We start from the raw sequence: 23,265 nt of genomic DNA on the forward strand, positions 1-23,265 counted from the left end.
TCTGGAGGGCTACCTCCAGGGTTAGTTTCCCAACCCTTTATATACCAGGTAGGCTACAATAACAAGGGTGTAATCAAGCTTTGGCCATTTTGTACCAGGTACTATTGGACCTCTGTACCCATGGATTCTTCATCAATGGACCCAACCATCCACAGCTTGAAATTTTTTTAAAAAAAATAATTCCAAAAAGCAAACCTTGATTTTATATAAGGGACACCTTTCACTATGGCATTGTATATAATGAGACTTGAGTGTCCCTGGATGTTGGTATCCACAGAGGGTCCTGGAACCAAACCCCAGCAGATACCAAGGGCCCACTGTACAAATAGGTATACCTAAAGTGCAAAGATATAACTCCGAACACTAAAGTGAAGATAATCCAAGCCATTGTATTCCCCACCACAATGTGCAGATCAAAAGTTGGACAGTGAAAATGCTAACAGAAGGAACATTAACTCATTAGAGATGTAGTGCTGGAGGAGAGTGCTGAAGATACCATGGATGTCCAAGAAGACAAACAAATTGGTTCTAGAACAGATCAACCTGGAATTCTCCCTGGAAGCCATGACTAAATTGAGATTGTTATACTTTGGCCACGTCACAAAAAATGGCATGAATCATTAGATAAGAGAATGATGTTGGGAAAGGCAGAGGGCAGTAGAAAGAGTGGAAGGCCACGCACAGCAAATGGTTAAACTCAATCAAAGAGGTGACCGGCCTGAGTTTCCAGAACCTGAGTAGGGCAGTTGACAGGGAATCTTGGTGATAACCACATGGTCACGAGTCAAAGTGGACTCAAGGGCAGTTAACAACAACCCTAGCAAAGGGGGCGGATTTCATAAATGTAAGTATTGTACAGTTTCCAAACCCTTCACAATTCTTCATCAAGTTGTCAGGGATCCTCTTGGAGCACAAATGCAATCCTTTTGGTCTGAGGCTAGACATGCACTGAATGAGATGCCTGTGACTGCATGCACTCAACTGCCAAAGCTTTTGAAATGGCAAAGAGGGGATACCAGCTTGTGAATGGTAGCTTCTGGTTGCTGTACAGTCAGTACACTCCTGCTCTTCAGACCGTACATACCTTCTTTCCTAGAGCCTTGTTTCTTTTACACTTTGTTTCTATCCTCTGAATCCATCTTTTAAAAGTTCTGGATGCTATATTTTAAGAAGGAAGTAGGCAAACTGGAATGCGTTTAAAGAAGGGCAACAGAGATGATCACTGATATAGAAAACAAGTCATTATTGGAATAATGGGTGAAGGATATGAGTATAATAAGCCTGGAGATGAGAAGACTGGAGCATGGGGGGCAGGATAACATTCTTCACATTCCTAAAGGTATGCAGAAAAAGGTAAAGGTAAAACACTGGTTCTCTGCTGCACCAGAGGGCAAGATTAGATCTAAGAGGCTTAAATTACAGAAGAAAGATTTTGGCTCAGCATTACGGAAAACATCTTGACCAGAGCAGTATGATAGTGAAAGCAGTAACATGGGTGGGGTGTTCCTTACCAGAAGGAAAGGCTTGCAATAATTCTGGATTTCATACATCAAGTAGGGTGTTCCTAGCCTATAAATTGCCTTTTGATTCTATGGTTTTTATTTAGTTATCAGATAAAAGCACATGCAGTTCTGCCTTAGGTAACAAAATCAACTGGGTCATCCCTGTTGTCTTAACATGCCATTTTATCTTGTCAACCTCATTCCAGGTTGTATATAGAAGTCAAAAGTCATAGGCAACATGGGTTAGCTGCTTCTTCCAGTTTAAAGCTGCTTTTGTGTCCAGTTGATCTCTTATATATTTCTGACCTATGGAAAGTTCAGTGCAATATATTATTGTAGCTATTCAGTCCCTTTCAAAATCACTCACACTTGTACATATGTTCATGGGCCCACGCACACACCCACACCCATCCTCTTTTAATAAACCATTCTCTTTTCTGTTGCATCTTCCCCTTTAAAACAGAACTGAAGTAGCCTTGAGGTTTTATTGATCATTGCATTCTCATCTTTTTGAGGCCTTGCAGATCTTGGTGTTCCCAAATATATGATGGCTTCAATCTAACATCAGTGGAAATCAGTAAGTAGCCCTGAAAAGACATATTAACATTTGTTTAAAAAAATAACAGGAACTTGCCAGTCGCTTGACTATTGCTAATATCCATTCAGAAGTAACTGGATTAATTTTAGTGATGTTTGTATCTGCATGCATCTATGTATGAATGAAATAATCCTCCCATGCAATTGGTATTAATTATAGGGAACTAGAGGGAGACAGGAACAGCAAATGAGAACTGACACTGAGGTCTGCTCAGAGGCAATCCTTTGTCTTCTGTCAGTGTGGTCAATACATACCATGAGGACAGGGGAGAAGATCCTCTTAGTTTCCCCCCCCCCCCCAGCTGTGAAATGCCCTCCCTTTGGAGGTCCAATTGGCACCAATGTTTGTTTCATTCCGACACCAAGTACAAATATGGCTTTTTAATTAAAGCTTTGGGCTTTTAGGCCTAGACTTTTTTTCCAAACAGGTAGTAAACCAGATATTTATAGCCCTAGGAGCTGTATGTAGCTCTCTCCAGTCCCATGGGGAAGAAGAAAATACAGCCACCAACCCCTCATATTTGGGCACTCCCTGGTGACTAGGAGATAGCTACCATGATGAATAGGCTGTGAACACCTACTGACTTTCTACATTCTGCATTCTACATTCACTTCACCCTAACTAGCTTGTTTACTTTCTTTCTAGATGCACAGGACTTGGGCACTGTAAACTTCACCTGGTGTACTGTGACAACAGGGTTCACAAGGATTGTTGTGTCCAAGATAGGGAGAGGAATTCCATCCTTCAGATTGACTAAAAGGAAAAGAGAGAGAGGGTATCCATTAGTAAATAATAATTCCAGGGATTGTAGTGGTGGGCACAGTAATGCCCATACCTTTAACTTAAGAACTGATCACAACCAGTATATAGTGGACTCTCCACATTTGCTGGGGTTAAGGGCACAGGGCCCTTGTGAAAATGGAAAAACTGCAAATAAAAAAATGATTTTTTAAAAAAACCTGAGACAACACCTCTCCAGGGATTTCTACGTCCTCCAGGGCAGTTCTGTGATCAAGATGTGTGCTGGAGGACTTACAAATTGAGAAGTGTTGCCTTTAGGAATCTCTAAATCCTCCAGTTTGACGCAGAAGTTGACAATAGAATCATACTGGAGGACCTCGAGATTTCTAGAAATAACATATTAATCAAATCCGTAAATAATCAAATCCACAAAACTCAAAGCTGCAAATGTGGAGGGCCAATTGTATTACTGCTTAAACCAGTATATATGTGTGTGTGTGTGTGTGCTTGTGAGTGTGTGTTCATTTAAAGAAGTCATATTTGTGTGTGTGTGTGTGTGTGTGTGTGCACATGTGTGTGCATGTGCCTTCAAGCTGTCTGTTGACTAATGGTACCCCAGGAACTTCATAAGCTTCTCTTAAGTAAAGTGTACTGAGATGTGGTTTGGCTAGTTACTTCCTCTGAAATATAGCCCACAGCACCTGGTTGGTATTCACTGGCAGTCTCCCATCCAATTACTAACCAGAGCTGACCCTGTGTAACTTTCAAGATTAGATAGTATCTGGTTCCTGCATTTCATTTTAGGACTTATATTTCTTATTAGGCAAAACAACACTATTATCCAATTTTATGGGTGATCAATAAAACTTTAAATACTTGAGTCTTTGTTACCACTGCTATTTAATAATTCATTTGGAGAATGCAAAAGAAACAAGAAGCGCAGTCATTTTTCTCAGAAGCAGTAAAGATGGCTGTTGCCAAGTAAACACAGCTATTGTTCCTAGGTCCAGGACATATATTCAACAGACATCAAGCGAGGGAAAGATTAATGTTAGCACTAAAACAAACTTATTCTAATGCTTAACTAATTTAATTTTGCTTAAACACTTTAGCACTTTATCTATAACTCCTAAGTAATAACAAAAAGAGTCAGTGGAAACTGGTAAAAATCAATTTTTGAGATGTTACATGAGAGTGGGTATGACACATTATCACAGGGAGGGGGAAGGACACAAGACAGGAAAAGAAATTCAGGATATTTCAAGAAAGGCTGGATGCAAAGCTATAAATGTGCAGGTGCAATCAAAACAAAAATAATTGCAAAGTCTCAATTGGATGTACTTAGAGTTTGTTATGTAACTACATAATACACATACAACACAGTAGTCACTTATGGTAATTGTTCTAGGAGTTTTCCCAGGCAACATCTCAAATTATCAGCCAATCACAATCCATTAGCAACAAACTTTCTGGTCTGCATATAGAATCACAGAAGATTATCACATGGGGGAACAGGACGTCATTATCTCATCTCTGTCCAGTCTTTCCTGTGTGATCATGGGAAGGACTTTCAGATGACATCACACTTATCTGGACATTATCCTGTCCAGTAAGTGCGACTGACAGTGATTGCACAAAAGACTCTTAAATGACATCGCGCTGATCCTGCCATTGTCCCATCATTGAAGTGGCATTGCTTGGCATTTTTTTATTAATGGGAGTTTGTGTTAATGCAATGCTGCTTCAATGACAGGATGATGACAGGATCAGTGATACATTATGAAAGGTTTTCATGTGATCGCTGTCATGGACGGGATAAGGATGGGGGAGCAATCCCGACCCTATCCCATCTGTGTGTGATAATCTCCATAGAGTTGGAAGAGACCACAAGAGCAATCTGTTCCAACTCCATGCCATGCCAGAATAGAATATAGAAGAATTTTGATGACTCGCTTGGAAATAAATATTCACAAGATCATGAGGACAGGAAAGTATAAATACATTTCTTTTATCAGCTGTGATATTTGGATATGTACATCTGGCCCTTTAAATAAAACCTAATTGGTAGTGTGGATACAAGGAACTAAATTACAATTCTAGTATGTATCATGAAGTAGTTTATAATCTTACTAAGATCATACCGTCATAAGCAACCTGATACCACATGTGAAAGAAAAGCGAGAAACGAAAGATATAACAGAAACTATTACTTTTAATTCTCCAGCCCCTTGAACACTTTTACAATTTGCAGAGATGGAGATCATAAAAAGGGAGGGGGGGGTTAACCCAAGCACTACACTTACCATTGATTGAGGGAATTACTCCTTTTTGTAAAATATAAGACACGAAGTTCTCCAAAAGTGAAGCCTGAAAGTAAAGGAAAAAAAAGAGAGAGAAAGGTGATAAAGTGAAGACACTAAAAAAAAAAATTGAAAAATTGACTAACTAGTAGGTCTCCCCCACCAGCATTTGTCTTTCTGTCTGAAATAGATACTATTTTATCAGCACCATGAGCTGTTTCTGAGAATTTTGTAACCCGAAGAGCATAAGAAAGAAGGAAAGCAAGCAAGCACCTATACTGTATTATGATTTTAAGTCATTTATTATGAGAATTTTGTTATGGAACATCTGGGGCCCAAGCTGCTGAGCATCTTATGACCATGTATGCTTTAAATTGTGCTATGGTTCTTTAAGCTGAAAATTATTAGTTCACTAGATTCTGCAATCTTATCTGTGCACCAAACAGGGGATCATACCCACATACAAACCAATGGGGGACTAAACATGTTTGGTCTGTGCTTAAAACAGAAAGGGCATTAAAGAAATAAATCAACAGAAGAACCCTGCTGTTTTCAAAGTTTAAACCAAACTCAAATAATTAAAAAACACTTTTTCTAACACTTGAATTATTTATGTACATGCTATTGTCACAGGCTGCATCTGGCTTTATTTTCCATGGGCTGCTTTTCCTACTGACTAAAATTTACCTTTTAGTAAATAAAAAGTAAAAACTGTAAAATGTACTTGGTCATATAATGAGAAGGCATGGGAAAAACCATAATGCAAGGAAAGGTAGAGGGTAAAAGAAAGAGAGGAAGACCTCAAACCAGATGGATAGACTCAATCAAGGGATTATGGACAAGGGTTTGCAGGATCTGGGCAAGGCAGTGGAGGATAGGGATTCTTGGAGATGTCTCATCCACAGGGTTGCCATGAGTTAGAGCCGATTTGAGGGCAGCTAACAACAACAAATTTACCTTGAACAAACCAACACTGGAGTGGGCCAAGGAGAGATCAAAACTGTGAAAGAAAAGGAAAGGTTACAGATTGATTACTGTACATCAAAGGCAGGCAATTTGTGGCCCTCCAAAGGTCTTTGGGCTGCAGCTCCCAGAATCACTCATCAGTGGTTATGCTGAGTCCTCTTCCATGTAACTACTCTAAATAGTGATAAAGGCCAAGCCTGAGTGCTCTGTTGGCTTAGACAAAATGGTTCCTACACGTTGCAAATCCTTCTGCTTTTACATCGGCCTTTTAGATTTTAATCAGTCATAAACAACTTAGCCCAAAAGAGACTTGTGTTCTTGGGAAGACACCTTTGTGGATTGCGACAAGGATGTGTGCATCCGAATTGATGCCATTTTCTGGTGTGTTTGGATGCTGCCTTCTTTGCAGGCGTCTCCCTTCAGTTTTGCTGGTTATGGGAAATGGTAGGAGAGGTGGCCAGTCAGGAGCATCCAGTTGGCTGCTGGGTAGGTCCAGAGGAAGTCAGGGTGAAGGCTTCACTGTGGTCCACTCCGCAGGCCAGTTTTGCTTTAGGCGTTCAACCCCACCTACCCACTTTTCATCTGTTGTACATATTGTAAACTTTGTCATAACAACAGTTTTTGTAGCTTTTTCAGCTATGTGGCTGTGCTCTGGAAGAGTTTATTCCTAAAAACAGTCACACACATGTGACTGCTTTTATGAACAAACTCTTCCAGAACACAGCCACATAGCCTGAAAAACCCACAAAAAACTATGGATGCTGGCTGTGAAAGCCTTCGACTTCACATTTGTCATAATAACTTTGGGTGGTAATGGCATGGAGCCCAGGTCCAGTTAGAGGTGGGACCAGGCAGGTGTGCCTTGTCATAAACAGCTGGGGGGCCCTTAGAGAACCTTGTGAGGGGGCATAGCCCAGTTCAGGATGACATGATGTTCCCAAATGACATGGGAACCATTCAGTGGTTTCTGTTCATATGGCATTTCATGTCTGTCATTTGAGATGTCCCTAGCAGACTAGTTGGCTGTGGACATTCATCAGCCCAATAGGTTAAATGACTGATGCCTGGATCCAGACCTTATGCTGGGGACATGCTCTACAGCTATCTGAATGTCTGTATCTTTCTACACAACCCAGCATGAGTTTTAAGGTTTGAAGAGGTGGGTGTCTTTCAATCCCACAGCTTTCCCAGGTGCGTTTTGTGAGGACATACCTCCCAGGTTGCTCCCAGGCTATGAAGCATTCTTCCACAGGAGATCTGGTTGGCCCCCTCCCTGCTCACTTTTCACCAGCCGGTGAAGATCTTTTTTGTTTAGATACTGTGGAGGTGTCAGTGGTGTTTACAGCAGCATGTGTGATGTGGTGTGCTGTATTTTATTTTATTTTTAAATATTGTATTAGTAAATTATGTTTTTAATGTGTTTTAACCGTTCTAATCATGATTTTAATAACATTGCCATTTAATTCTTTTTTTAACTTTTGTAAAATATGATTTTTATTGTAATATTATTTTATATTTTTGTAAGCTGGCTTGGATCTCATCTCAGGAGAAAGGCAAGATATAAATTCAATAAATAAATAAATAAATAAATAAATAAATACAGTTATTTGTGGCCTTTTTTTAGTCCAATGAATCTAAAGTCTATTTACTGTGCAAGAGGAGGGCCCCCACTCATGTGCACTTAAGCCTCACATATCAAGCCCTGAGTTTCTTTGAGAAATGACACGAGACTTCTTTATTATTATTAAAGTAAACCTTTGTTGTCTGGGAATGGGCAGTTTGAATTCAACTTTAAAGGTGGCCTACAATGTTTTTAAATAAATAAATGTTGATTGTCATATTAAATGACCTGGGTTTTAAAATGTGTATGTGCATGTCTCATCTTATTTTTTCAAAAACAAAAGCTCACAGATTAAGATGGTAGTCTACTAATTTACAGTTATCCAAGAAGAGAATAGAAACACCAGCTTCAGTCTTGACTCAGATTAAACCCAAGCAAAATCTGTTGACTTTATAGCCCTGTTGAAGCAAGAGATAAACATTTTAGGGCTTAGAGAATTTTTATGTTAGTACTATCCTTGATTTACACAACATTTTAAATGAAATAATCTGTTAAACGGAGCAGCAACTTTTATTGCTATATCAACCCACTCAAGAAGCTATCATAAATACAATAGGTTAAACATCCAACCAAACTTTACCTGTCCAGACATAAAGTAGGTATCAGATTCTTTTCAAATATAGTCAGGCTGACATGGGTTCTGGCTGTCTGTATTGGGGAAAAATTCTCCATTTATCATACTCCTTTTACAGCAAGGCAAAAATACCAAATCTTTTTGCAAGGCAAAATGAGAAAGGTGTGTCTGTTTGGTCTTTATCTTTCTCCCTCCTCCTTTAATCCCATTTTCTTTCTTTTCCAAAGAATTTAAGTAACTAAAATTCTAGAAAATCCTCTCTTCTATTTAATTTTAAAGAAGTTTTTAATATAATGGAACTTGAACAACATAGAAAAGGAAATAGGGAGAGGGCCCACGGGGTGCAATACAGAATGAAAAATGAGCCCAAAAAGAAACATAGGGAGCTATTAGTTAAAGATAAAACTATGAAAGGTCCTAGTCATTAGAGCTATACAAGGCAGGACACCTCTGAATACCTGCTACTTTGTGGGAATGCCAACAGGAAAGTCTTTTTTTGCTCATAGCTGGCCAGTGTGGGAACAGAAAATTGGCTTTTGCTGATCCAGAACAGCTCTCTTTAATTTCTTAAGCTGCTCTGAGAGACTTTGTGGGTGAAGACTGGGGTATAAATACTATAAATAAATAAGTAAATAAATAAAAAAAACCCTACCAAGTCAGACTGTTCGTCCATCTAATGCAGTATTGCCTGCTTAAACATTATGAAGACTTTTAAGGAAGAAAAGCAGCAAACTGTGTACAGTTGGCCCTCTATAGCCACCAATTCTTTATCCACAGATTCAACCATCCACTGCTTGAAAATTTCCCCCCAAAATATACAAAAGCAAACCTTGATTTTGACATTTTATATATGAAATACCATTTTACTATTCCACTGTATTTAGTGGGACTTGAGTATCCATGGATTTTGCTTTCCCCTGGAACCAGACCCCAACAGATATCAAGGGCCCATTGTATTTCATTCAAATGTAAACCATAATTTGTCTCTTTAGAATACTATATTTTGATGACAACTCAAAACCTTTTGCAGATGAAAAGGCTGATTGAAACTGAATTATTTACTGTATGTTGTACTCACCACATTCAAGGTGAACATGGAATGAGTTGTGAAATTTGGTTGGATTTTCAGCACCTCCATGGAGCCAACAAACTGAAGAAGAAATCTATCATTTTGAAGACTAATCACAGGTGCAGCTGTAACTGTTAGATTCATTATTACTGGACATAGTCCAATGTGAAGATAGGCAACCTATGGAGTTGAAAAACAGCAAAGATCTGGAGAGCAGATTTAAATTGTTTTTTGTGTTTTAAACTTTGATAAGGTGAATCTCTCTTGAAACTGGAGAAGAATTTATATATGCTTTCTACTTTAAATACCAAGGTTCATAAACATAAAGGGACATACCATGGGAATGATACTGTTGAAAGTCTCTGTAGTTAAGTTGAAGTAGGCAGAAAGCTGAGAAGGAAAGTAAAATGTGATAAGAACTGTGTACCAAATGTGTGCATTTTAAATATTTCATTAATTTGGTTTTCATAACAAGTTTCACCCAATTCTTAAGCTTGCAGAAGGAGCTCTTTTGTTGGATTGTAAATCCTATAGCACTGGCCAGTCCAACATAGCCAATAGTGAAGGATTGTAGAAGTTGTAGCCTTAAAACATCTAGAGGGCCACAATTACTCACTCCTGCTTTGGATCATATTAGGGCTATAACCTAACTAATGTCTACAAATGCATTTCCTACATCCATCTTAAGACTGAAAAGCATTTACCACACCTGAGAACTAGTGCTATATACCAGCACTATTGGGATCTTATTGACAGGTTATGCCACCAATGGCAAGGTGTGGGCTAACCACTCTTCAAGAACAAGGCAACAATGAGAGGGAGATGGCATCATGCAAGAATATCATCAAAGGCACTGTTATCAACACTTTCTGGTGGTTTAAAAGCTGCATGTGATTGAGTCCTCAAGTTAACTCAGCAGGGTAGAGAGGAGAAGAGGGAGAAGAGTCTTTGCCCTTTCCTGTAGTTCAAAAAAGCAATCTACTGCAGTGTTTCATCATTAATAACATTTGCTATCTTGACCACACTCTGATGTTACATGGCCACGTGTGTCTGAGCTTTCATCTGTCAAACGTTGCAGGACATGAGACTTTCTCTTGCTGACAGCAGCAGGGAAATAATAATAATAATAATAATAATAATAATAATAATAATAATAATAATAGAGAGAGAGAGTAACTGGGAGTGCATTGGGGTGGAAAGGAAGGGCTGCCTTGCCAGACTAGCTGCCTAAAAAGGCAGCAGGGTACACACAGAGACTGGCTCTGTTGGTATAAGCTATGAAAGAAACCATGGGGGAATGGAACAGGGGTTTGTGTCTGCTCATGCCTGCATGGAATTTTTGCTTCCTTCAGGGACCGGATCAGTGAATGGGAAACAGGGAAAAAGAAAGAGTGAGCAAGTGAGTGATTATTTTTACACTACCCAGCAAAAACGTCTGTATGAAGGACCCTGGTATACTATGCTATACCAGTGTGAGAGGTGAGGGGATCCAGGCAGAGTAGTCCAGTCAGGATTCTGATTATCAGAGATGGAGAGTGTGGGAGACAGAGAAAACCCTTGTCTGTCTCTGGAAGTAATTTTCCAAGGCTCATTTCCCCCTTTCTTTCTCCTCAGTCTCCCCTCTTTCCCTTTCCCTCTCCTCTCTATCCTGGCTTTATTTTAATTCTCTTTTATTTTTATTGTTGGATTTCAGAAGACATTTTTGGAAGGTATGGAATCAACAAAGTCTAATTTCACTCTCATATTAATCCAATCTCTAGAATCCAGTCTGGTCAGCAGTAGTTTAGGGCATTAGGACCTCTTGTAATCCAACCTGGCATCTTGATACTCATCCTGTTGGATATGCTAAGGAAAGTGCCAGGTAAATGAAGCTATGCATTTTGTTTTGAGTTACATTTGTTCACTAAATAAAAATGCTTTAGAAATGTGCCTGTCTGTATAGAACACCAGTCAACCTGACACTTTCTTGATTTGTTGGACTACAAATCCCAGTCCATTTCCTATTAGATGGTGCATTGGATAACTGAGGGGCTATACAGATGGGTGGCATGCAGCTGCCCCTTTTCACCACAGATTGGTGCTGTGGCACCCACATGCAGTGGCACCAATCTGGTCCCTGAAGGAAGCAAAAAGAAGCTGTGAAAAGCGGTTTCTTTTTGCTCCCTGGAAGGGATGTCATAGGTGCACCAGTGTGACATGATGACACCCCTCTGGTGCTGTGCCGGAGGTGCATCATCATGGTGCACGCCATCTAGAAGGGTGTGTGCCAAAATGGTGTCCTGCTGTCATCGTTAGGGCTTGGAATGTGCGGACGCTCAGTCCTATCCCGCCCATAGGCTGGCACAAAGTGCCAGTCTATATAGCCCATGAATCAAAAGGAAGTGCCACAGAAGGATCTTTTTCCGTGTGGTGTCTTTTGCATCCTCCTCCTCTCCCCTGAATTTGAGAGAACCAGAAAGCATTCTCTTGTATTTCAGAGTGGTACAACTGCAATGGCAAGGACAACTTGTTAATAGCAAGTAATTCCAACACATTTTTCTTTTTGGATTGCAGTAACATTGTGCTGCATGACTGGAGCATAAAGTAACAAATTCTTTTTTAAAAGTAATATTCCAAGGTTTAACTGATGCCATGAAGTGTTTCCAGGCGTGATGTGCATGGACATGATTTCCCTTTCTCCCCCATCCCCATTGCTATTCCCAAGTAAGCTGTTGTTATTTTACCCCCAATTTTTTCTTTATTTTTTAATTTAATGGATTGCTAAGACTGTACAATTGCGTTAAGCATAAAAAGAAATACCCAAAGGTTTACTTGGCAGAGGTTAGGACTATGGAGACTGGTGTGTGGAAGGCAGAAGCCAGGATAGAAGCAGCACCATGGTAATTTGAAAGAGCTGTATGATGTGCTTGCATTTCTTAAATTAGTGTGATTGTGATGCCTTACAAGCCTGGTGTGATCAATCCTTGGAGGTCTCTAGTAGGGCAATTTTGGGCTCTTCAGCTAGTTCCCCCCCCCCCCCCCATCCCTTGGGTCTCCTTCGTTTTAAATAGAAAACTAATGTGCAAAATCCTCTTCTGTGAAAGATAGCATTGATTCTACATTCTACAGCTTGTTCTCACCTCCTTTTCAGTCGATACTTCAAATGCCCCTGAAGTATAATAAGCCAGTGAAGCAGAGTGAAAGAAATATTCAGAGACTCCTATATAAAGCATAGAATCACTCATCGGGAGAATGAAAGAGTCCGGCTCAAAAGAAGGCTCTGTTTCATTTACTGTTGAGTAGACTGCCCCCTGAAAAGAATGACATGAATAACAATCTATCAAAGGTCTCAGAATCTAAAATCTGGAAGTAAACACTTGTCATAGAGTCATATCATCAACAGACAAACTTCTTGACATTAGGGATGTAATGGCTAAATAGTTGTTCATATATATTTATTGCAAAATAATGTTCCTTTTAATATATTCAGATATAGTTTATCATCCAAATTAATTAATGCTAAACCCATAATTTAATCAAATGATGAACCAACCTCAATTAATTAAGTTTTTGAAAAATCTGATAGAAGAGTATTTTGTTACCTTAAAATCCAAATCAAAGGATGTGTGGGAAATAGATGGAAGGTTTACCAAGGAGTAATCTATTACTGCAAATGAATTGACTTGGGTTCGGACTGTTAGAGGATGAAACAGGAATGATTAGATAAAGAGATCCCCATAACTAGAAATAAAACATTCAAAATAATACTCATAATGCATTTTGTGGTGGAGGTCCTAGTACAATAAGACCCTCTTTGAATTAAACTGAGTGTTTTCAAGTTGAATACATGCTTTCTTTCAAATGTAAGGCACACACTGTAAATGCCAAGGCACATTTATTCAGATCCAAGTCCTACGAAAGAGGACCTTTCAAACTACACAGCATGATTCCACTTGAGCTGCCATGGCTGGATCCTATGGAATTCTGGGGTTTGTAGTATGGTGAGGGATTAGAGCTCTATGGCTGACAGTTTTAAATATTCCTCCTTAATCTGAAAATCTCAGGATTCCATAGGATAGAAACAAGGCAATTACAATTCATAGTGCTATAAATGTGTAGTGTTAAAGAGCTGTAAATTCAGTGGCATTTTCTGCCACCTTGTTATACTTAAAATTGCAACAACAGCTAATTAAAATAGCATTTGAATATCTAGATTTTGACCACTATTTGTAGAAGAATTGTTAGACAGACGTGATACAAACATACAGTCAATTAGTTTTACTCAGTACTTTTGAAGCTCTTAGAACAAGATGAGGAAAATGCAAATGTAAGTCATTTTTCACCCCCCCCCCCCCGACACCCTTAAAGCCTCGACATGCTGAAAATTGTTTTTTTTTAAATTGGGGGAATGGAAAACGCTCCAGGTCACAAATTGCTGCATCTAGATTGGGGCTTGCTTTTTATATGCCACTCCTACTTGGCTGAAAATTGACCAAACTCAATGGAAATTGAATTTCAGTTATTTCCAGATCAACACAACCAGTGTGGTATACTGGTTTGGGCTAGGATTTCAGGACACCAGGGTTTGAATCCCCTCTCAGCCATAATAACTTGCTGGGTGAGTCTTTGGGCAAGGTACAACACTCTCTTAGCCTCATAGGAAGACAGTGGCAAACCCTTTCGTAATAAATCTTGTCAAGAAAACCCTATGATAGGGTCATCCTTAGTTTGATTCCACCTGAAAGGTATATAACAAAAATAACAATTATCAAGAGTAGCCCAGATACTGTGATATAACTCTACTGCTCTTGGTGCTGACTACTCTAGAAATGGTCTCACGAGAGAAGATGATTGGACCTTATGCAGTAATAGGGTTTGTTATCAGTAAACACTTTTCTATTCACTGTTGTACATCCCTCAAGCTTTTACTTTGATAAATGTTGCATTTTCCTCAGCGCTCAAAGTGAGGTGTAGTAACTCCTGGGAAATATAATTTCCCCCTCCAAAGCAGCTCAGTAATTGCTACTGTAATTGCACCATGATGAAAGATGGTCACAACTATTATAGGCCATTATTGGATGTTTAATGTATCAAAAAAGATGATAAATAATTCAATGCCCTCACAAATTAGCTTTCAAAATCTTAGTAAATTCTGTGCTTACTTTCTGTTCTGGATAAGAGATCCAGCCTGAGCAAACCTTTTTAATAACTGCACCATAGTAAGACAGTGCCCTCTCTGTATCTCATGTGGGCCTGGAAACTAACATGCCATTTGAGGAATACTGATTCGGCATATAGCCAAAATGACTCCCCAAAATATCAAGGAAGATGCAGTTGCAACTTACTTTGATGCTGTTTCAATTCTGCATTAAATCGTTGGATCTCCAAATTAATGCTCGGACATAACTGTAAAAATTCATTGATTTGGTGAGTGCTTAGTTTACAAAGAACCAATGATTCTATGCATTTACTTTGGTAGTTTGCTTTAATCTGGTGTCTCAGGATAACAATAGTTTCAAAATATACCTATCCACAATGAACAACATACATAACAAATGCTTTTAAAAACTACCAGATGTACATTGTCCCCAGCCATTACAACTTGACAAAATGCTGTCCTGTTAAAAAAATACCATTAAATGCATACATACGAGCATCATACTAGAATTTCAACATCATAATGACAGTAAACCTCATTACACACAATGAGGTTGCAGTCTTTTAATTTTGTTGTTGTGTGCCTTCAAGTCATTATTTACTTATTTTTTAAAAAGGGGACATTTTGATGGAAGAACTTTGGGGAGGAAAGGATATCATGCGCAGATGCCAGAGTTATGCTGAAGGAGCGCGCCATCCTAATCTTAACCCTGAAGCTGCATATAAATGCACCACTGCAGGTATGCATCTCATAAGGACAGAGCTGGCATCCCCAAGCAGTTGGGGCAGCAATGCAAAAAAGTGAAAGTGTGACACCTCCAATAGATGTAATTACAATATACCCAAGCCAGACAGTCCAAGAGGGGGCATGAGGTGAAGAGGTATGTAGGGAGGGGCCTCCATGATTGAGCTTTGTCAATGTTTTCCTGAGCACACCGATGCTCAGAAGCCCTGTACTTGTGGAGGATCACAGGTGTGATTGTGTGGCCAATCAAAGAAGCACCTATCCAGTGGGATGGCATCTAGGCAGCAGGCAGTCACTGGTGATGTGTTTGTACAATTGTGTGCATGGATGGTGGGGACACAACAAAAAAATTACCCAGTAGTGCAATCAGGCCACACGCATTTGGGCCACCTTGGGAGTGGCCAGTGTGGACAGCAGTGTTTCGACCCACTTCTACAAAATTCAGGTTCAAACTGTTTTTTTCTTCCCATCTGTTCCCCCCCCACCCCTCCCGGGGATTTTTAAAAGACTTACATTTAAGTTGAAGCTATTGCGGAGTGGCCTCTCCATAAAATTAGCAAAAATTCTGTACAACCACCTGGAAAAAAAGGAAAACAAGTGATGTTATTGATGCTGATAGCATTAACAGTGCAATAATACACGTACTAGCAATTTAGATATTAGTTTAGCTTTTTCCCAGGGAGCCATTCATGACAAATCTTATATGTTACATTATTCAGGCTTTTAATAAAAACGTTCTTAAAAGTAAGCACTTTTACTTTGTGTAAAAACCAGTGATGTGCCCCTGAATCTTGAATGTAATCTGGATTTGGGTCAGAGTGCTCCACCAGCTTTTTCTTGAAAACATCTCCACACTGCAGCTGCTGTTGGCCCTTCTGAAATGGCTCCTTACTATAGATTATACCTTTTGAAGCAAATAGCAGTTGTGGAGGAATCTGGTTCAGTAGGAAACTGATGTGGACCCCACACTGGATCAGGAAAACATACCAAATTAAGGCCTTATAGCCACTTATTAATAACAGATACTAATGCTAATTCCTTTAGATGTACATATCCTCCTTACCACCTATCCCCAAATCCTGCCCAAATAAAAAGTCTTGATATGAAATTTGTTCTTGAACCACCAGGGGTGCATCTACACTGTAGACATGATGCAGTTGGACACCACTTTAACTGCCACGGCTCCATCATGTGAAATCCTGGGATCTGTAGTTTTACAAGGTCTTTAGCCTTAACTGTCTAAGAGTGCTGGTGCCTCACAAAACTACAAACTCCAGGATTCTGTAGGATGGAACAAATGACAGTTAAAGTGGTATCAAACTGCATTATTTCTACAGTGTAGATGCACCCTTAGTTTACATGTCTTTGAAAGCCATGATATATCATGGATACCCTGGCATACCATGAGTGAGCAGCAAGATTAACACATGCTGCATGATTTAATGTGATCCATTTTTTAAAAATTCTGATATTAGCACTAGAGACAAGGGGCTGTGATGACATAGAATCCTAAAATATGCATGTATTATTTCATCTGGGGAAAAATGAGCCTTATTTCATTGTCTAATTCCTTCCACAAATTACAATTTTTTTTCCTGCCTTACCTAGATGACTCATCCAGCTGGATGTCAATACTATCAACACTTCCACTGCAGGTTTTAAGAAACAGCGTTGGCCGACCGGCTTCATCCTGTGATACTGTTGCAATAGCAGAAATAATAATCCCTCTAATGTAGACAATCAGTTTTCCGGAAGTTCTGCTGCCAGCAATAAAACATCCTGCATTAATCTGAACAGTTTCTTTTTTTGCAAAAACTCAGTGCTATTGTTTAATCAAATTGTGTGTTTAATGGTTTCTCCTACCTTTGAAAGATATGATTTTAGCTATATTTTGTTTTAATTTGTTGTACACTGCCTTGGGTCCCTTGCAGGCAGAAAGGTGGGATATAAATCAGATGACTGAATGAATGCTGAAAGGAAACCTAGGTCTTTAAAATCACCCTCTGATGAAAGGTACAGTGGGTCCTTGTTATCTGCTGGGGTTTGGTTCCAGAACCAGCAGTGGATAGTAATAATAATAATAAAAAACAACAACCTGTGGATGCTCCCATTAAATACAATGGCATAGTAAAATGGAAAATCAAGGTTTGCTATTTGGAATTTATACTTTTAAAAAAATTTTTTTTTCAAGCCATGCATCCTTGAATCCATGGGTAAAAAATCAGCAGAAAAGGAGGGCCTATAAAAGGAGGGCCTGTACTGTAAAGTCCTATATTATCGATCAACTATCTTTGTATCCAAGCCTGAAATGAACTGAAAACTTTAATCTCTTAACCTCTTAAGAACTCTTATGTCTGCCTAAGTCGTCTACATGTAAATGTACAGTCAACTTTTAGTATCTGTGAGGATTTGCTCCCACCCCATGGATGCCAAAGACTGTGGGACCTCACATCCCATGGCTTTTAATGGCACTGTGCTGCTACAGATGTATGCATGTGCCATCATAAGGGCTAATGGGGCTTTCCATCTGTGGATGCTCAAATCTGCAAATGGCAAGCCCATGGCTGGGGCAGGTGGGGCTGTATTATGTTCATTGCTACAGATTTTTGAAAATTTGCATCAACATTTAATTGTCTCCATTTTCCTGTGCAAATCTGCATCTATCCACCCTCCCTCTTCTGCCATCCATATCTATGCACAGCAGATGGACAGCCACAAGGGTGGCAATGCGCATTTGTGCGATTCCCCACAGATACTAGCAATAGCAATAGCAAGTACATTTCTATACCACTTATCAGTGCACTTAAGCACTCCTTAAGCAGTTTACAATGTGTAAGCTAACTGCCCCCAACAAGCTGGGTACTCATCTTAGCGACCTCGGAAGGATGCCAGGCTGAGTTGACCCTAAGCCCCTGGTTGGGAATAAACTCATAACCTTGTGGCTTGTGAGTGAGTGGCTGCAGTACAGACATTTAACCACTGCTCCACCAGTGAAAACTGTGGAGCCTTTTTCTGTGGCATTTAAGGAGTTTTTTGGAGGGTTCTCACAAAACCCCAAACTCCTACAAATTGCTTGTGGCCAGATTGCATTCTATTTGACTGGAATGAGGAATATTTTAATTGTTCAGGCTAGCTCTTAGACGTAAGAACAAAGCGGGCCGAAAATGTAGCCCAGCATTCTACAAGATGGCAAATGAAGGATGAAGGCAGTTTTAGTTCAAAACATTTTTTAGTCCAATACTTCTAGATGGTGTAGTGGTTTGAGCATTGGACTAGACACTGGAGACCAGGGCTCCATCCCCTTTCCATCTCCTGTGGTCCCAAGAGAACTTGGAAACATTCTTCTTTGGCATGCAATTCCCAGAACCACTTAATCAGCAACTTTAGCAGGAATGCTGCTGGAGGTAGGACTGGAGTGGAATTCTGGGAGTTGCATTCCACCCAAAAGTTATCTTTCTAAGTCCTGGTCTCTCCTTATGCTGCTTGGGATATCTTGTTTCTGCTCTTCATATTTCTTAGAATACGCATGTCTATATGAGTAGATACAGCTCCCATGATGAGAGCCACTGGACCCTTCCACATTATACTCACAGCACCCAGCTGGTAAATCTCCAGTCTGCAGTGACAATTGCTGAAGCCTCATTAACCTGTAGGTGAATCCCAGTTCCAGGTACGAGAAATGCAGACCTTCTAGGGAATTCAACATGCTGGATTCTTATACTGCAAAACACCCAAGTTACATTGCATAAAAATCTAGTAACAGAAATCCATCTGGTATAGATAGGGATAGGTTGAGTTACAGGAAGATCTTAATCCACTGGTGGGGCATTTGGGCAATTTCTGATGGACAACCTGGTGCAAAAATTATCACCTGTGACCCTCCAGGTGAGTATTCCTTGCCTAAGAAAACCCAATGAAATGCATGGGATTACCATAAATCAGCAGGTGACCTGAAGACACAGACAAACACAGTTAAGGGGCAATTTATCATTAATGCCAGCAACACTGGACTGGAAGAAATATAAAAGCATAACTTGTGAAAACATCACTAATCAACATAGCAAGAAACTTTTACTGAATGCAAGTGGAACTTATCTGAGAATAAATGGTACAAGAGGATCCTGGCCATGGGGAAGGGAATTACCGCATAATAACAGAACAATCTCAGATCTGAAGAAACATGGCTTTCATTCTGTCCCTACTTGTCTCTCTGATGCTAAAGGTCCTTTGTGTGACCACAGATTTGCTTACTTTGAAACTGTGTAATTGTAAGTCCATGTAAGTCCATGCCAGTCTTCAAAGACTGTGTTCTTCAGTCTTTGCTTCAGGAATTCTGTTCCAAGCTGCATGCCTACAAAAGCACATGATTGATTTCACTTTATGTTTGGCTGGAAAGATGTGTTGAATACAGAAAAATGCAAATATTATTTTAAAGTACATTCCCCTTTTGTTCCGCAGACCAAGTTGAATTGGTTGCTAGGAATGACTTCATTCATCCAAAACTGATATGGAGGTTGTCTCCTTCTTTGACAGACTGGACCTTGCCATGCTTATTCATACCAGCAAAAGACCAGCAAAAGGGCCCAAGCTCGACTCAGGCTTGCATCCTTCCGAGGTCGCTAAAATGAGTACCCAGACTGTTGGGGGCAAATTAGCTTACTTGCTAATTAGCTTACTTGCTGTTCACCGCTATGATCTTTGGAATAGCGGTATATAAATAAAACAAATTATTATTATTATTATTATTATTATTATTATTATACTGTAATTTCCAGGCTTGATTACTGCCTGTTAAGCCAATGGGCTGGCTGCCCTTGAAGATGACTCAGAAGCATCAACTGATATGGAGTGCTTCTGCCAGGAGCAGTACTTCTGACAGATACTCCCAAGAGGAATGGTGTAATGGTTTGAGCATTGGACTAGGATTCTAGAGACTAGGTTTCAATCCCAGTTTGGCCATGCAAGCCCACTGGATGACTTTGGACAAGTCACACTTTTTCAGCCTCAGAGGATGGCAATGGCAAAAACCCCTCTGAAGAAACTTGCCAAGAAAACCCCATGATAGGTTCACCTTAGGTTTACCATAAGTCTCACACAACAACGAACAACAATACCCTTGGGTCATAGGTTGCCCATCACTGTGTAAAGAGTTAACTCTTTACTGAGCCTCAGAAAAGAATGAATATGTCCTACATCTCCTGTCACATTTTGACCAAGGCTAGCTCCAGATTTGAAGAGGTCCTGCACCATTTATCCTCTGGTGGAATCTCATGTCTGGCAGTATGTCCTAGTGAGAATACCTGGCTAGGGTGACAGCATTCCAAGCAGTCTAGCCACCCTTTATATTTCCCATTCTGTCAACGTGCCCATGGAGTATTGTGGAAAATTTAAAAGGTTGACTAAGGGCTATCCAGACTGGCCTAAAAGGCCAGCCTGGAGGCAGAGTTGGGGCGCAGCGTCTTAATGGCGCACACCTGACTCCACCTCCAAGAGATGGTGTGTGGCATCACGATGCACCTCCAGCGCTACATCCAAATGACGCAGTGCCTAAGCGCGCCATACAGCTGCACTGTTGTGGCTATGATGCCTTTGGAAGGTGCAAAAAGGCTTTTTGTGGCTCCTTTTTGCACCCTCCAGAGGCCGGATCAGGGCCACAACGTGAGGTTGCTACAGCCCCAGTCCAGCTAAAGAAGGGGTGACTGCATGCCATCCCTTCAGGGCTGTATGTACAGCCACTTTATCTATCTGCTTGGCATTTCTCAGGCTGTGGCCACACTGCAGAATTAAGGCAGATTGATGTTGCTTTAACTGTCATGGCTCCATCTTATGGAATACTGGCATTTGTAGTTTGTTGTGGCATCAGAGGTCTCTGACAGAGGTTAAATATCTCACAACATTACAAATCCCAAAATTCCATAGCATTGAGCCATGGCAGTTAAAGCAGTGCCAAACTGCATTAATCTTGTAGTGCAGATGCAGCCACAGAATGCTGGGCCGGTGTGGGGATGGGGTGAGGGTCTGCAATGTGCCCAAGACTTTTAGTTGTCTTGCTTGTAATAGCTTTTATTTTTGCTATTTGTTTTATATTAACACTTATATTGTTTTTACTTGTTTTCTAGATGCTGTTTTTACTGTCTGAATTTCTTTGAGTTGCTTGGAAAAATGACATGAAAGCCATTTTAATCAGCCAACCAAAGGAACAACCTCCCCCTCCCCTAGTCAGAACAAGTATATTTCCAGCTCACCAAAATTCAATCCTTTTTGTGTAATCTTCACTTTGATCCCAGGATTAGCATCAAGGCACAGACTGAGGAGACTCAAAAGAAGCAAAAAGCCACAGATCTTCATTACTTCCTCTCTCCCTCTCTTTTCACAATAACCTGTTAAAATACATGCCAGTTAATATTTTTATTATTTCCCTCCTTTCCCTCCACCCCCATACCATCGTCCCATTATCTTATAATGCTCTTTATCAGTAACATTTTCTTCTTTAAAGCTACTTTATCATTTGGATAAGTTGAGTTGGTAAAGCTGGAATGAAAGTGCACCCTTACCAACTGTAAGTCTTCTTTAATATTTAGCAGATTTATGTAAAGAAGAGTAAGCTCATATAAATTGTGAATCAAGTAGCCCCACTATGCTCATCAAATCTGTCAGTTGAACCTCTTCTTCATTTTGCTTAGGAAAAACAGGACTCTATGGTTATCTAACTGGAAGCTACACCTTCCTCCCTTAGAGCTTTTCATCATACTCTCAAATACAGATGATGATGATGATGATGATGATGATGGAAATGCACTCTGAACATGGTCAGATGCATAATGTTATAGGTTCCTAGCTCGATCCTTAATTAGCTCTAGCCTAAATTAAGCCTTCCTTTTTATTTTGTTATGGTGTTATGTGCTGATCCTGAAGGCCATCTGCCCTTGTTTTTATTTTTTTTAATGACACAATGTTATGCGTGCAAATATCATAAGGAAACATAGCAGTCTAGACGCAAGACCACAACCAGGATGATGCTGACCCCACACAAAATGTGAATAAGACCATTGCACCCAACATAACAGAGAGTTGCCAAATACTGAGTCTGAAAAAATGGAAAAGGTTACTTTGTTTTGTTGACAAATGTCAGCTGCAGTTGCAGCCTTTTCCCAAACATTAGATGCAGAGATCAATCCTATATATATTTATTCAAAAGTAAGAGAGCCAGCATGGTGTAGTGGTTCAAGCACTGGGCTACAAGTCTGGAGACTGGGGTTCAAATTCTTACTTGGCCATCTCACTGGGTGAGTCACATTCACTCAGCCTCAGAGGAAAGCAAGGACAAATCCCCTCTGAACAAATGTTGCCAATAAAACCCCTTGATAACCTTAAAGTCCCCATAAGTCAGAAATGACTTGAAAGCATACAGCAATAGCATTCCATTTTGTTTAGTGAAATGTACTCTTGGACATGAAATGCATGGGACTGAAGCCTTATAATGCAGCAGCTATATGTTCTGCTGGACCTTTGTGACTGGAGCTCAACAGCACACATTTCTTCTGGTAAAATCATCTGCAGGAATCCCTGCATTGGATGTTTGTTGCACAATGGGATAATCAGTCTTTTGCCTCATGCCACATTTCCAATCCAAACAAGTGGTGGTGGCTGCTTTTGTAAGAAAAAGAAACTAATCTTAGGAGTTCTAATCACACAACTCAAACAGACAGAAGGGAGTTTTTGTTTTGCTGTATTCCACAAATAAGCAAGATAATGTACTTTCCTTGAAATCAAAGAAACTAAATTAAGAGACCCATCTACCCATCCAGTCACTTGCCCTCCCAGCCATTAAGAAAATGAACATGAAACCAAATTGTCGTCCTTACCTCTGTTTTGTCACAGTGAAATCTTGGTGAGCAGAGGACAAACTTCACTTCCAACACAAATAAATCTTTATTTGTAACAAACTGGGCCAGACACTTAAGAGAACTGAGCACCACCTGGGAACGTTAAGAAATCTTTAATTATATATTG

At 40.0% G+C, this 23,265-nt stretch overlaps 1 protein-coding gene across 1 annotated transcript; it reads right to left on the reverse strand.

Moving 5' to 3' along the window:
* Positions 1–1,993: 1,993 nt before the first annotated feature.
* BPIFC (BPI fold containing family C) lies at positions 1,994–21,645 on the reverse strand. The gene is made up of 15 exons (XM_089526608.1): positions 21,498–21,645; positions 19,504–19,603; positions 18,844–18,972; positions 16,857–17,012; positions 15,766–15,829; positions 14,696–14,756; positions 12,953–13,044; positions 12,491–12,661; positions 9,708–9,761; positions 9,381–9,551; positions 8,309–8,376; positions 6,099–6,141; positions 5,145–5,208; positions 2,777–2,853; positions 1,994–2,089 (listed from the first exon to the last, which is right to left on the reverse strand). The coding sequence occupies exons 1-15, from the start codon at positions 21,598–21,600 to the stop codon at positions 1,994–1,996; spliced, it is 1,449 nt and encodes a 482-aa protein (XP_089382734.1). The 5' UTR covers positions 21,601–21,645.
* Positions 21,646–23,265: the final 1,620 nt, after the last annotated feature.

Source organism: Sceloporus occidentalis, unplaced genomic scaffold (genome assembly GCF_023333645.1).
Source record: "Sceloporus occidentalis isolate IW3139 unplaced genomic scaffold, rSceOcc1.0.p SCAF_5, whole genome shotgun sequence".
Taxonomy (NCBI): Eukaryota; Metazoa; Chordata; class Lepidosauria; order Squamata; family Phrynosomatidae; genus Sceloporus; species Sceloporus occidentalis.

Coding starts and splice junctions, on each gene's coding strand:
- BPIFC (XM_089526608.1), bottom strand. CDS start 21,600: ATGAAGATCTGTGGCTTTTTGCTTCTTTTGAGTCTCCTCAGTCTGTGC. Junction 14,757..15,765: donor GCAATAGCTTCAACTTAAAT/GTAAGTCTTTTA, acceptor GAATTTTTACAG/TTATGTCCGAGCATTAATTT. Junction 12,662..12,952: donor CCTTTGATTTGGATTTTAAG/GTAACAAAATAC, acceptor CATTCTTTTCAG/GGGGCAGTCTACTCAACAGT.